This window comes from Anguilla anguilla, chromosome 8 (genome assembly GCF_013347855.1).
Source record: "Anguilla anguilla isolate fAngAng1 chromosome 8, fAngAng1.pri, whole genome shotgun sequence".
Taxonomy (NCBI): domain Eukaryota; kingdom Metazoa; phylum Chordata; class Actinopteri; order Anguilliformes; family Anguillidae; genus Anguilla; species Anguilla anguilla.
Genome location: NC_049208.1, coordinates 26,695,117 through 26,709,143, shown reverse-complemented (window position 1 = coordinate 26,709,143; position 14,027 = coordinate 26,695,117). Strand labels below are relative to the sequence as shown.

The window sequence follows — 14,027 nt, the reverse complement described above, 5'->3', positions numbered from 1 at the left end:
ACATCGTATATTTGAAAGCATGCTGCAGTCACTAATGGCGCTTTTCCACTGCATGGTACCGGCTCGACTCGACTCTACTCGCTTTTCTGGTTTTCCATCGGGAAAAAGTTGTGGATAGTACCTGGTACCTGGTACTTTTTTTGGTATCACCTCTGTCGAGGTTCCAAGCGAGCTGAGACGATACCAAAAGGTGACGTGAAAACACTGCAGACCACTGATTGGTCAGAGAGAATCGTCACTAGGTTAGCTTACCATCTCGCCTTTTATGCTAATGAGCAACCAGAGTCGTCTCGTTGTCTGAGCTCTGATGTAGGATTTCCCAAACTTTGCTGTTTTTTTTCAGCAGTCTTTTGTCTTGCTGCCTTCAGCCTCTTCTGAAACAAAATTTATCTCCTTGCTGTGATAAACAGCCACATACTGAGAATCAAGAACACCATCCCTTCGATATCCTCCATTGTTCCTGTGTGTTGCATTGAAGATGACGTCACGGCTGTTTCATGCAGCGTCGCTATGATGACCAGCTACACTGACGGGGGTACTATCTGCAGTGGAAAACAAAGTACCTGGTACCAAAGCGAGTCGAGTCGAGTTGAGCCGGTACCATTCGGTGGAATGCGGCTTGGAGCAATGAGAGGAGTTGAAAGGGTGTGGGTGGCACAGCTATAAATGGAGAGGGGAAGATGCTGGTTTTGATGCATATTATAGATCAGTGGTGTCAAACTCGTTGCCATGGAGGGCCGTGTGTATGCAGGTTTTCATTCCAGCCTCAGATCTTGATTATATAATTAGTTAAATGATTTGCTGAATTAGGGATGCAGGTTTGTGCACAATGGTGACCCGACGTCTATGGTGACCCGCATTGTCTAAATAAAAATTTTCTTATATTCTGTGCTTCAATGCAGTTAAACGCATATGGCTGAATGAGTAATTGGACTCAATTAAGGCAGCATTAATTGGTTGGAATGAAAACCTGCATACACACGGCCCTCCATGGCAACGAGTTTGACACCACTGTTATAAATGGAATAGAGCTGGAAGGCAGTAGTTAGCTTCGTGTCAGGTGGAAAGAGATGGGTGAGTTTTGCATGAATAGAGTATAAAGAAACCACGGGTGTGTGATGTCAGAATGGAGGTGAGTTTTTTTTTATTGTTGGTTGTACATAACTATTTGAAATTGTCTCAAAGTAAAACAAGTATGGCAAGCATTTTCTGGTCAGGAGCTGTTGGCATATTGATAGGGAACCCACACTAGGACATCTCATTGTCCTGGGGCAACCCTAAGTATGCTTTTTTATTTCAACCCCTGTTACAGCCACTGAACTTTTAATTGTTTTAATTGAACTTTTAAAAACGATTTGCCCCCTTCCTGATTTCCTCCATTGTTGCAAATTTGCCACACAGAATGGTTTTGGACGTTTAGAAAAATGTAAATGTAATATGAGTAAAGGGAAAATTAGTAAACATAAAATACATTTTAATCATTTCATTTATTAATGAACAATCAGACACCCACATCACCCATGCGAACGAGTAATTGCCCTCTTAGTTACTAGATTGCAGCTAGTCCTGTTGAGTCTATACTTAACTCATATTGAATCTTACTATCAGAGTGAAGTAGTCATCACAATGTTTCTACAAGCACACTATGCCATGATGAAAGGAAATTCCAGAAGAGAACTTATCAGTCCGGAAATAATCTCTAAGCCATTTCTATGGCTCTGGGACAACTTATCCCGGAAGTCACAAAAGATCTCAGAAAAACATCCAAAGAACTGCAGGCCTTTCTAGCCTCAGCTAAGGTCAGTGTTCGTGACTTCACAATAAGAAAGAGACTGGGCAAAAATGGGTTTCATGGGAGAGTAGCAAGGCTGAAAACGCTGTTAACCAAAAGAAACATCAATGCTTCTCACATTTTCAAAAAAGCACTTGAATGAAGCCTTTTGGGATAATGTTCTATGGACAGATGAGTCAAAAGTAGAACTTTTTTGAACTGTGAATTCCATTATGTCTGGCAGAAAGCAAATGCAGCATTTCACAATAACATCATACCAACAATAAAATGTGGTGGTTATGTGATAGTATGATGATGCTTCGCTGCCTTGGGACCTGGACGAACAATGAATTCTGCTCAGAAAATTCTTAAGGAGAATGTCTGGTCAGCTGTTCATGAGCTGAAGGTGAAGTGTAATTGAGCTGTGCCACAAGACAATGATCCAAAACACAAAAGCAAGACCACATCTGGAAGGCTGAGAAGAAACAAAACGTTTTGGAGTGACTTGGTCAAAGTCCTGATTTGAACCCAATAGAAATGCTGTGGCAGGACCTGAAACAAGCAGTTCATGCTTGAAAACCTACCAATTTGTCTGAATTAAAACAGTTCTGCAAAGAAGAGTGAGCTAAAATTCCTCCACAGCGATGTAAAAGACTGATATCAAATTATAGAAATTATTTGGTTGCAGTTATTGCTGCTTACAGAAATCAGCCCATAATTTCGCATCACTCAGCTTGACATGACACTCAATCAGCCTCTCATACAAACTATGGTGTTGATGGCTGACCTCAGATCCACGCTATTCCAGCCTAAACCCCGTGCCCGCCCGACTAAACAAAGCTAGGTAGTTAGATAAGGCAGGTCACGTTGTTCATAGAAATCAGAAGAAAACAGGTACAGTACAGTGCCCGCTACATTAAACAGAATTTACTTAAATAACCAAATAATGCAAAAATCAATTATTTACATGGAAGTCCCAAATCCTGAACCAATTCCCATTCATTCCTTTGAAAAGAGATCACATATTTGTATAAACCATTAGAAACAGATGTGGTGAGCAACACCCCAGGAACAGACTCAGGAACCCCAAATGATGAAATGACAACAGCGGGTACAGCCAGTGACAATTACCCAATGTGTGCACACAGGGAGATCACCCCCTAAGCAGTCCAAGAGAGCTCTGAAGAAACTTCCTGATACATTCACCTTTTATTAGCAAGAATCGGAAACCCTGCACTTTACTTACACACACAGAATGTGTCCACCAATTTCTTCTCACCACGTTTGCAATCACCAATCTCCCAACACCACTTTCTGCTGAGTACCTCATCTGGCCTTGAAGTGACTGTGCTCATCTGCACAATTAGTCATAGGATAGGAGTGATAGAATAATTGCAAGGGATAGGGCACCTGACCAGGGGATCAGGTCCATCTAAGGCTACCAGATGGAATGAATACACACTTACACACACACACACACACACACACACACAAACATGGATGGCGATCCCTCGGGAGAGATTGAAACCCTTGCACTAAGAAACTGGAAATATTTTTGCATGTGTGAAAGTGTAAAGAGCAGATAATTTCGCCCTGGATTTTCAGGCAACTTGTGATTCGGGGCATTTAAAAAAACTGATTCACAAAGGATTTAAAATAAGCATTAACATGCATTGTTTTCTTATTTATGTAAAATATGACAAATTCAAAAACATAACATTTTTAGCAAGTTAACATGCTAACTCAGTGAAAAAAATTATAAATGAACAGTCTGCAGTCCTGGTAAGTGATTTGGCAGCAAACAGAAAACTGAACACGGTTTAAAAAAAAAAAAAGGCTTTTAAACGAAGAATGTAAATATATCTTCCATAAAAACAACATTTCCCAGTAAACCCTACGGGTCCGGTCAGCCTCTTTTTTATTTTCCGTGCGCGTCTTTTGACGAAACTTAGCAACTTCCGTTGCTCTTTAACCAATCACAGTTCGCATTTTTCCGGCATTTCCCGTGTCAGTTGGCAGCGAAGCTCAGTTGAAGTGAAATTGTTGTGGTTACTTGAAACGACTCAGGTAAAAACCCAACTGTTAGAATGCTACATTGTAATAAATTGATTCGTTTTACCTAACATTAGTCCTTAAACCTGCTAGCATTATATTTTCGTTTATGTCTCGCTATTGTCTCAGAATTTGTTAAATGTTACTAGTTTAGCTTCTTCAAGACTAGTCTTACGTTAGCTGTCTATGCTAATTTACATGGGCTGTGTTGGCTAGCAATTTATTTCCGTAGCACGGCTAGCTTGCTAACTAGCTGGCGAAATGTATTTTCAATTTTTTATTCGTTTCCTCTTATTTACAGCAAAAGCAACATATTGGATAATCTTACTTAGCTAACTTATATGTATCTGTTTGCCTTAAAGTAGGTTACAGGATAACGTTAGCATTCCTGACTTTCGTTATCCTGTTTGCTCGCTTGTAACTTGGCCAACTATCGTCAAGGCTGTCGTAATTCCCGTTAGCTTATCGGTCGTCAATACGCATGCTAGTTTTTTTGTCATAAGATCAACGAAATGCTTGCTTGATAGGAGTTTCTTCTATGTTTGCGAAGGGCAGGATGACATAATTGCGTAAACCGGAGAGTGAACTTAAGCGGACACTGGGCAACGGCTGTCTACCAGTTTAGTTTTGTTTTCGAGTGGCTGCTTTCAGTAGACCTTTATTTACGTTAAGCGATGTATTAACTTGATGATGACGACTATGGTGGGAATGTAGCTGCCGTATCATGCATGTAGTCAATGGCCTGTACCAGTTCGTTTTCTTCCCCATATATTACAGTAGTTCACTTACAACACGCACTGGAGGACACTTGCTTATTACATTGTTGTTTTCAGCAGACATGTTATTACAATTTATTAGCGATTCAGAGCGTCAGGGTCATTGTGCCTTGCACTGTGTGTATTCAGGCTGAAACATGAAGAAGCAGAATAGTGAGGGCCAGGAGCAGGAGTGCGGTGGAGAGGCACAGCCCAGTTCAGAGGAGGTGACTGGAGGAAGCGCTGTGGCTCCGGAGAGCCCAGGCAGTCCAGAGGGAACAGATGAACAGCAGTCTGTCACCCCGCCAGTGGAAGAGCAGGCAAAGAACGGCGGTAAGGCACTCTCCCGTCTCATCAAACATGCAGTCTGATACACAAAGGCATGTAAGCCCCAGAGTGAAAACACAGTCCATTGTGAAGGCTGTGACTGGCCTGGTTGAATGTGTGGCGGGTTTGTGAGAGCGTGTGTTTGTGTGTGCGTGAAGAGGTGCCGAGGTGCAGTAAAGGATGTGTCCCTCCTTCGTCACGCGCAGAGGTGGAGGCGGTGGTGCCGCCGTCCTCCTGCGACATGGCCGAGGAGCTGAGCAGGCAGCTGGAGGACATCCTCAGCACGTACTGCCTGGAGGACAGCGGCGAAGACGGGGCCCTGCCCGAGGTCCCCGAGGGCTGCAACGGCCAGCCCGACGGCCTCGAGGTCAACGGCGTGGCCGACAAAGAGGGCGGCAAGCCAGAGGTGCCCAAACTGAACGGAAGCATCGCGGAAAAGGACCAGAAGAAAATGCAGGAGAAGAAGAAAGTCAAGGGATTAGGTAGGCCCCGACAGTCTGCTGCCGTGGAGGCCAGATTTGTGTCCTCTCGATATTTTCGCCGTTAACAGCAGCAAAGCTTAGGTTATGTGTTCTTAAGGGTTTGTGGTCAGGTGTTTGAGTGGTTTGTGCTTTGATGTCTCAGGAAAGGAGATCACCCTCTTGATGCAGACCCTCAATACTCTGAGCACACCGGAAGAGAAACTGGCAGGCCTCTGCAAGAAGTATGCTGAACTGGTGAGTCTGAACTCCCTGCCCATCACTGAAATTGCACCAGCAACCGTAATACCCTATAGCCTTCTCATGTTACAGTTCTTTAAACTAAGTGGGTTTAGATTTGGTTGGTACTTGGCTGGGAAATGCTCCTTAGAAAGAGGGGTTTTGTTGGGTCAGTTGGGGGGGGGGGGTACTCTTTCTTCTGGACCAATAAAATGGAATATCCTGGAGCAGTGATGGGGTGTTGTGTTGCATAAGGTTTTTTTGGATTAGATGTTAAACCAAGGTCCTGGCTCACTGTTTTAACTCTGAAAGCTCATCACCAACATAGTAAAAACTCCCCCAACAGAATTCCATGATTTCATCCTTGAATGCATACACAGTAGTACTTCAATCGCCTTTCTTAAAATCAATGTCAGCAGAAGTATTTTTAGAATAATGTTCAATTAATGGCTTTTAATGGTGGATTCAATCAGTTCTCAGTTGCTTTTGCTTTATCTGGTTATCGAGAAGGAAACTTGGAGCTCATAGCACTCATAGTGCCTGCCAGGGAGGCAGTGCTTAGTCTCTTAAAAAGCCTGGCAGGGGAGCAACAAACCCACATTGTTTCTGATTTCAGAGTACCTGCCCCAGCCACTGAATTTCAAAACCTCATCGACCCCAAAAACAGCATCTGTAATTGTAACCTGTGAACACATAATGTAATATTACTCGTGGAAAAACGTGCTGTGAGAGATTTCTTGGCTAGCAGAGGAGAAGATCTTTGTTTCCTCAGCCTGCGAATTGTGCTGTGGTATTGATCTCTGAGCAGCAGCGCTGGGTAAGGGAAACTGGCATGCAGCCAGTGCCAGACAGCCTGAGCAGGTGTAGCAGGAATGGGCACAGAGCTCATGAGAGCTCATGAGTGCAGTGAAGAGGATGGGATACCCGCTATTGTTTCTTCTCATTCCTTCACTGCCTAAAAACTAAATTAATAAATATTTGAACGTTGAGCAAATGCTTTTCTCATCGGAATGTGTGACGTGAGGAAAGCACTGTGACATCTGGTTTAGAGCATGCAGAAATGGTTCAAGCCCTGTGATTTTGATAGAAATTTTGTGAATTAAAATCACAAGGTGTATTTAAAGCACTTCCTGAAATGCACACTGATTTAAAAAGCCCCATGTGCAGTTCTGGGGGTGGGGGAGGGGTTGGGATGATGTACAATTTTAGATTTACATTTTATTTTGTTGCTGTAATGTAATGTACACTATAGTGTAATCTTTCCATCTCTCTCTCACTAGTTAGCTACCTAGTTAGCGATCTCTCTATCTCTCTCACTAGCTAGCAAGCAAGTTGAAACTGCCGTCCAAGTGTCATTTTTAGACGCTTGTCCCTGTACTCTTTTTTTAGAAACATTGTATAACACCAGGTGTGATTGTACCATAATGATAATTTGTTTGTCCATTTTTCACCTCACTGAGCGGAACAATATTTTGCGAAATGATATATCGGTTGGGGAAATAGGATGCCTGAAACTCATCAGGCAATGCCCGTGAAAAGTTAAACTGTGGTCAGCATTTTTCGGGCAACCTTGGTTGCTCAGTTGCTCATTTGCTCGTGTTGCTTCACGCCGCTCAGCTACATAGAGAATGAATGGACTTCCGGCAACTCGTCAACTGAGTTGCTTGCTGTGTGAACGCACTGTATGAGTTTCAGTCGCATGCAGTGGAAAACTCAGAGGAATAGCTTCAGTGATCAGATGCCCTTACGGCCCCACATCGGTCTGCCTGTGACGTTTGTGTGGAATGCCTGTTTCAGCTGGAGGAGCACCGTAACTCTCAGAAGCAGATGCGGGCCCTGCAGAAGAAGCAGACGCAGCTCATCCAGGAGAAGGACCACCTGAGGAACGAGCACAGCAAGGCCATCCTGGCTCGCAGCAAGCTGGAGAGCCTGTGCAGGGAGCTGCAGAGACACAACCGCACGCTCAAGGTCTGGTCGACCGCTACTTGACCGCACGCCACTGCACATCGCACTACAGCAGCGGACATCATGGCAGTTTCTGTACCTGGAAGTGCAGCCTTCAGATAAACACACGATCAGGCACTCGACCAGAATGGCACACGACCACAGAGCACAAAGGCCTGATGCACAGCTACGTACTACATGTTGTAGATCATTTTAAGAAGCATAGGGAAGGTGGAAAGGCACCAGCACAACTCAATGGATCATATTTAATGCTGTGAGAGCCTCTGTGAACGTTCTTTGTGGTCAAGCAGTACAGATCACGGTATAGGGAACAAGCACATGCTGACAGGCAGTATTCAGAAGGAGAAGCACATGCGGTAAAATGGAGACTGTACAGTCAGCACTATCCACTTCTGAGGTTCGCCCTGCAGTTAATTTCTTGCATGTTTGATCTGTCATGTTATATCTACAAGCAGAGTTTATTTAGCTGTCACGTGATATCATAGAACAAAGTAGGAGGAGCTGGCTGCCCTGTGTCAACTGATGCTCTGCCAAGATTGGAAAGGATCTTAAAGGCGCATAGTGGCGAAACATTTATATGAGCGCATTGATGTAGTGTAGTGTGATGATGACGTAACTGAGCTTGTAACACAGAGGTTGCCGGTTTGATTCACAGGTAGGGCATTGCCATTCTACACTTGTACTTGATACTTGAATTGCTTCAGTATATGTCCAGCTGTATAATGTGTAGATGTTAAAATGTAGTTTGTGTAAGTTGCTGTGGATAAGAGCGTCTGCTAAACGGCTTTTGTGTAGGCTGTAAATGTCTGCCTTTGATAATGTGAAGTGCTTTTCCCCACTGCCACCGGCGGCTGTGCAGGAGGACGGGATGCAGCGCGCCCGGGTGGAGGAGGAGAAGAGGAAGGAGGTGACCTCGCACTTCCAGGTGACGCTCAACGACATTCAGGCGCAGATGGAGCAGCACAACGAGCGCAACGCCAGCCTGCGGCAGGAGAACATGGAGCTGGCCGACAAGCTCAAGAAGCTCATCGAGCAGTACGAGCTGCGGGAGGAGGTGAGCCCACCGGGGGGCGCTGTGGCCCCCGCCCTGCCTCACTGCAGCGGCTGGAGGAGAGACGGGCGGCAGCACCCTAAGGAACGTCCGGGGCAGCTGGGAAACCGATGCCATAACAGGCTTTTCTGCAGCTAAATGAGCCGCTCTGCAAGTAGAGTTAGTTGCAATTCTATTTCAATTCAGGAAATGAATGGAGATTCAGTTGAATCATTGATAAATCTTTTAATTAAAACTACGGGCCAGTTGAATTTCAGTTTCAGTTCTTGAATTGACTGAATGAAAATGAAATAGACTGGCTGCAAGACGCACCAGCCACCGAAGCAGGAAAGCTCCTCTGCCCGCTTGGGTTTTCTGCGGTTTGCAGTCTCAGTTGGGTGCTGCTACAGATGGAGGCCTCTGTCTGGGCACAGCGGCTTGAGCAAACACTGTAGGCAGGCCGTGAAGGCCGTTTGTAAACCAGCAGTTACAAAGTGCAGGAGCACAGAGTGTTCCTGCAGTGGTGGGGAGGGAGGTGTTGAGAAGGCCAGTGTGGATGTAGCCTAGCGTACACACGCAAATGCTGCTCTCCCTGTCTCCCCCAGCATATAGATAAAGTGTTCAAACACAAGGACCTGCAGCAGCAGCTGGTGGATGCCAAGCTGCACCAAGCCCAGGAGCTGCTAAAGGAGTCTGAAGACCGCCACCAGAGGGAGAAAGACTTTGTGAGTGAAGCCACATTTCTTTCACATTTAGTATAATGTCACTCTAATGTTTTAAAGGAGTTCAGCACAGTTTTCGGTTTGGTTATGAAAGAGGTTTTATTGGACCTTGACCTGGTCTAACTGACCTCAAGAATTATAGGACTTCTTGAGGTCAGTACACCTGTAGTAATGTCCGTTTTTAACAACAGGAAAACATGTATTCAGCCAGTGCAGGAGTTATTCAGGATCTGGATCTCATCCGTCATCAATATTGGTTAGACCAAAATAGCCAAGTTTGCAGAGAGGCAAACAAAAATAAATGGCTTCCCAGTCAACCCTGGAAGACGACCCGGATTGCGTGTTTGCGGTGGTTCCCTGTCACCGACGTGGTCAGGCTGTTCTTACTGCTGTTGGCGGCTGGCGCTGTCGCGTGTGCTGAGGCTGGTGTCTCTGCCCTCAGCTCCTGAAGGAGGCCGTAGAGTCCCAGCGGATGTGTGAGCTCATGAAGCAGCAGGAAGTCCACCTCAAGCAGCAGGTGAGGGGCAGTCGTGCCGAGTGGGTCCTGTGTGCTCCAAACAGCTTCACTTCAGAGCACTGTAGTTTGTCCGTGTGTCACAAGCAGAACGCATGGTCCTTATGCGTAATCGATTGAAGGCTGTGACCGTAAAGTGCTTTCCATTGTGCCAGGGTGCTGCATTTATACTTATATTTGTATTTTTTAATATTTATTCATAACGTCTGTGCATTTCACTGAGAAACAGTTATCGGATGCTGTGGTAATACCTTTTCTGCACCCTGTAGTGCAGGGCTGCCCAATCCTGTTCCTGGAGATTTTACCATCATGTACGTTTTCATTCCAACCCTAACAAAGCACACATCATTCGACAGATAGAGATTTCATCGAGCTGCAAATTAGTAGAGATAAGTGTGCCAAATTAGGATTGAAATGAGAACCTACAGGATGGTAGATCTCCAGGAACAGGATAGCTAGCCCTTCTGTAGTGACTGTATAATTAGGTTGCAGATGAGAAGAGCTTAAATTACCCTGGACATTGATTAATATAATACCCTGTCAGTGTAATGAAGTATACAGTTGGGTCCTTTGTGTTCAGTTATGGTAACACTTGTTAAATATAGGAGGTTTAAATGTCATTTCAGACCTACTGCATTTTATCTTCATGATGACATTCCCTTATTAAACATTTCTCTCGCCAGTTGTCATTGTATACAGAGAAGTTTGAAGAGTTCCAGAACACACTTTCCAAAAGCAACGAGGTGTTCACAACATTCAAGCAGGAAATGGAGAAGGTGAGCGAGCGTGAGCGAGAGTGAACAAGACTGATGTCCGGGGGAGAGCTTGCTCTGCCAGCCGTGTCACGGTGCTGTACTCCAGCTGATCGTGCTTTTGCCTACAGATGACCAAGAAGATTAAGAAGCTGGAGAAAGAGACCACAATGTACCGGTCAAGATGGGAGAGCAGCAACAAGGCTCTTCTGGAGATGGCAGAGGAGGTAAGAGCAGCGCCTCTCATTTTGTCAAGAAATTCAGAAACACTGGTGGGCCCTGTCGCTGAGTGGTGGGTACAGTCTGCAGCTGAGTTTAGCCAATGGTGCCATCTCTCCTCTCTACTGCTAGAGAGGGACGAAAGGTCGATATGCTAATATGTGAAAGTGCTTTCTGCACCAGGTGAGGCATGCCTTTCTATTGTTGTGTGTATGGTTTAAGGGAGAGGGACGCCTGTGTTTTTGTTGTTATAACTATTTACAGATGAGGCTGTTGTGAGTCATTTGAGGCCAGTGGTCTGGAGTGAGTGAGTGGGCGGGCGGGGCAATCGTGTGTCCTGTAAGGTTTGTGTGCGCGCTCATGACTAACGCAGCGCGATGTGGCGGTGTGTTGTACAGAAGACGCTGCGGGACGGGGAGCTGGAGAGCCTGCAGGGGAAGGTGCAGCGGCTGGAGAAGCTGTGCCGGGCCCTGCAGACCGAACGCAATGAGCTCAGCAAGAAGGTGCAGTGCGTGGGCAGCCAGGGCCCGCAGGCCACGGACTCTGACGAGGGCAGCCCCAGAGTCCTCAGCAGCCCCGACCCAGAGACTCCGCCCGCCCACGCCGCCTGCCCCCCGCCGTGCCACTGCGGCCCGGAGGCCCCGGGCGAGGCCTGCGCCCTGCCGGCCCAGGAATGAGCCGCCGGTCTCCCGCTCGCCCACCTCCCTGTCCCCCTTTCCCAGTCTTCTGCTGCAGCAACATTTCACCATCTTTGTTTTTGGAGGGACCACATCTTGACAGGAAACTAACTTTCCCTCAGGATCGTGCCTCCATTGTTATTTTTGCCTCCCTCCCCCCACCCCTAATTTCCTTTCTGTAAAGCACACATTCACGAACATTCCCTGCTTTTACATGCCGAGCAATGCAAGGAGGCAAGTGGCTGTTTGCCCAACGCGATCACAAAGCGCTTTGAGTGTGTTGGTGTGTGCGTCCGCGCTGTACTTGTGTGGATATGTCTTGGCTGACCACCCCTTGAACTGAGCTGCTGCTGTTGCACTGGATGGCCAGTGATGCAGGGTGAGCACTGCGCGTTACAGCAGCGAGAGCATGGCTAGTACCTCCGTCAGGCCCTTTTTCATTTGCTGCCTTAACTTGTGTTTGGAAAGCTGCTGTGTGACGGTCTGGCTTCGCAATTTGTGGGGTGAGCTGTCCGTGTAGAGTAAAGAAACGTCTGCTTCATAGCCGGCTTTGAATAACGTCCAAAGCCTCAGAACTCAAAATTGGCTTGAGCTAGGATTTGGGGGACAAAGTAATTGAGCAAAGACTCTGATTCACATAACTATTAAAAACCTGTAATCCTGGGGCTTCAAGAGCAACACAATTATGAAGTTCTCTTGAAACTCCAAACTTTTCATTTACAATGTTTTTGTTAATCTTTTTTTGCACCTTTTTATATGTTGCAGAGTTCACCTACAGTTGTAGTTTATATTTATCTTTTCTATCACACAGTGAGTTATAAGTCTGTTTCTGCAACAAGAACACAACTATTTTCCTATTTATACGATTTTCTTAATCATATAAAATGTTGATTATTACGTTTTTAAGCTAATAGCATAATTTTTGGACCAATGTTTCAGTTATGTTCACTCTCATTCCTATAACTGCAAAAAGTCATAAAAATCCCAATACAAACAGGAATAAATGAAGGTATTTTCTACAAATGCATTATTTTGCTGTTCATGCTCAAGAAAATAAACACACAAAGTTTAAAAGTTTATACAGAGAAGCTGCAGTTTTTGGCCTTGCATTAGAATTTCCTAGATCAAACAATTTGAATATTATTATTTTTATTTATTTTTGTAAGATCTGAGGAAATGAAGCGTAGATATGCAAGGGATCCTTTTTTTATTTATTAAAGTACCCTGTAGTATAGTGGTGGTCAGTCTCCTAGATTTTCAGTGCAGGACAGCAAATGAAAGTCAGTGAAACCAGGTCTCTTTTTCTATGCAATTCCAGCCTCTCAACTGTGTGTGAATTGTTTTGTTTTTTTTATTTAAAAGTACTTTACAAGGTACTGGTTTCCATCAGTCACCAGAAAAAAAGAATGTATCTTTCACTTAATATGACACACTGTTCATTTGCACCTCGTTGCCCAGTTTGCTGTCAATGACCTCATTTTTCGGAATAAATCTTCAGTTTGTGTTTATCTTGGTCAGTAACAGTAAATGCCCAGGAGGATAATTACTCCCCTGTTGGGACTACAATGATGTGCTGTAGTTGTGAAATGCATTTCAAGCCACTGTCTTCTCAGTGAAGCCCAGATTGTAAACTCTCCTTTTTCTAACACTCCTGATGTGTGTCCTGTGGGGAAAATGGAGATAATGACACTTGAAAGAAAAAGTGTTTTAATTTTATGTGTTTGACAGCGTAATATCGTGTCATTTCTGGGCAGTTCGCCAGAATGATTTATGTGATGCATTTATACATATCGGATGCCAGATGCATCTGTTTGTTTAACACTAATGTCCCCTAAGTCAGATTAAGGCCATTGACCTGAGTCTTCCAGAATTTGGCTTATAATGTTTTTTTTTTTTTTTTGCATAGCCTTTTAGTGTAGGCTTCACTTAAACAGTAACAATTTTGAAGCAACTCCAGGTGATTTTATTCAGATTCTGCATTATCAATAAAACACACGCTTTATCCAGTTTGTTGTCTCTTATTATCTTTATCCACATTATACTTGTTTCATACTTACACCTCATGCTCATTTAGGGGCAACACTATATTCATCAGGTACCAAAGATTGCATTGCTATGTTTTAAAAGGTGTGTGCTGTACTTCCATTTCCGTTGTTTTGTCTCTGTATGTCTTTAGAATTAAAACATGAATGAAAAAATAATTTGACTTTGATCTTCTGTTATTACTTTTATTTAGTCACATTCAGTTTAACTGAGAATTTAATGCTCAAAGGTAGTGTGAGTATATTCTATGATGGTCATTGTGAACTGGCCTTAGACCACAATAGAGCGTTCCATGATCGACACCACAGTTCTGTGCATTAAACCGGACACCGTTTAATCACAATCTCTGTTTAAACCATCGAGATATACAACAACTGGAGGTAGTTTCCGTTTACCGGTTCCATGAATTCCTATGGGAGCTGCTCATGAAGCCCGTTTATGAGGGCTGCCATGTTTGACTATGAGCCTTTTTGGTATCATAGCATTCGCACTAGGTACCTAA

At 44.6% G+C, this 14,027-nt stretch overlaps 1 protein-coding gene across 1 annotated transcript; it reads left to right on the top strand.

Annotated features, from left to right (window-relative positions):
* Positions 1-3,760: 3,760 nt before the first annotated feature.
* Positions 3,761-13,683, top strand: txlna (taxilin alpha). The gene is made up of 11 exons (XM_035430539.1): positions 3,761-3,838; positions 4,729-4,911; positions 5,112-5,387; positions 5,530-5,621; positions 7,401-7,571; positions 8,428-8,622; positions 9,204-9,323; positions 9,763-9,837; positions 10,518-10,610; positions 10,718-10,813; positions 11,204-13,683. The coding sequence occupies exons 2-11, from the start codon at positions 4,737-4,739 to the stop codon at positions 11,480-11,482; spliced, it is 1,572 nt and encodes a 523-aa protein (XP_035286430.1). The 5' UTR covers positions 3,761-3,838; positions 4,729-4,736; the 3' UTR covers positions 11,483-13,683.
* Positions 13,684-14,027: the final 344 nt, after the last annotated feature.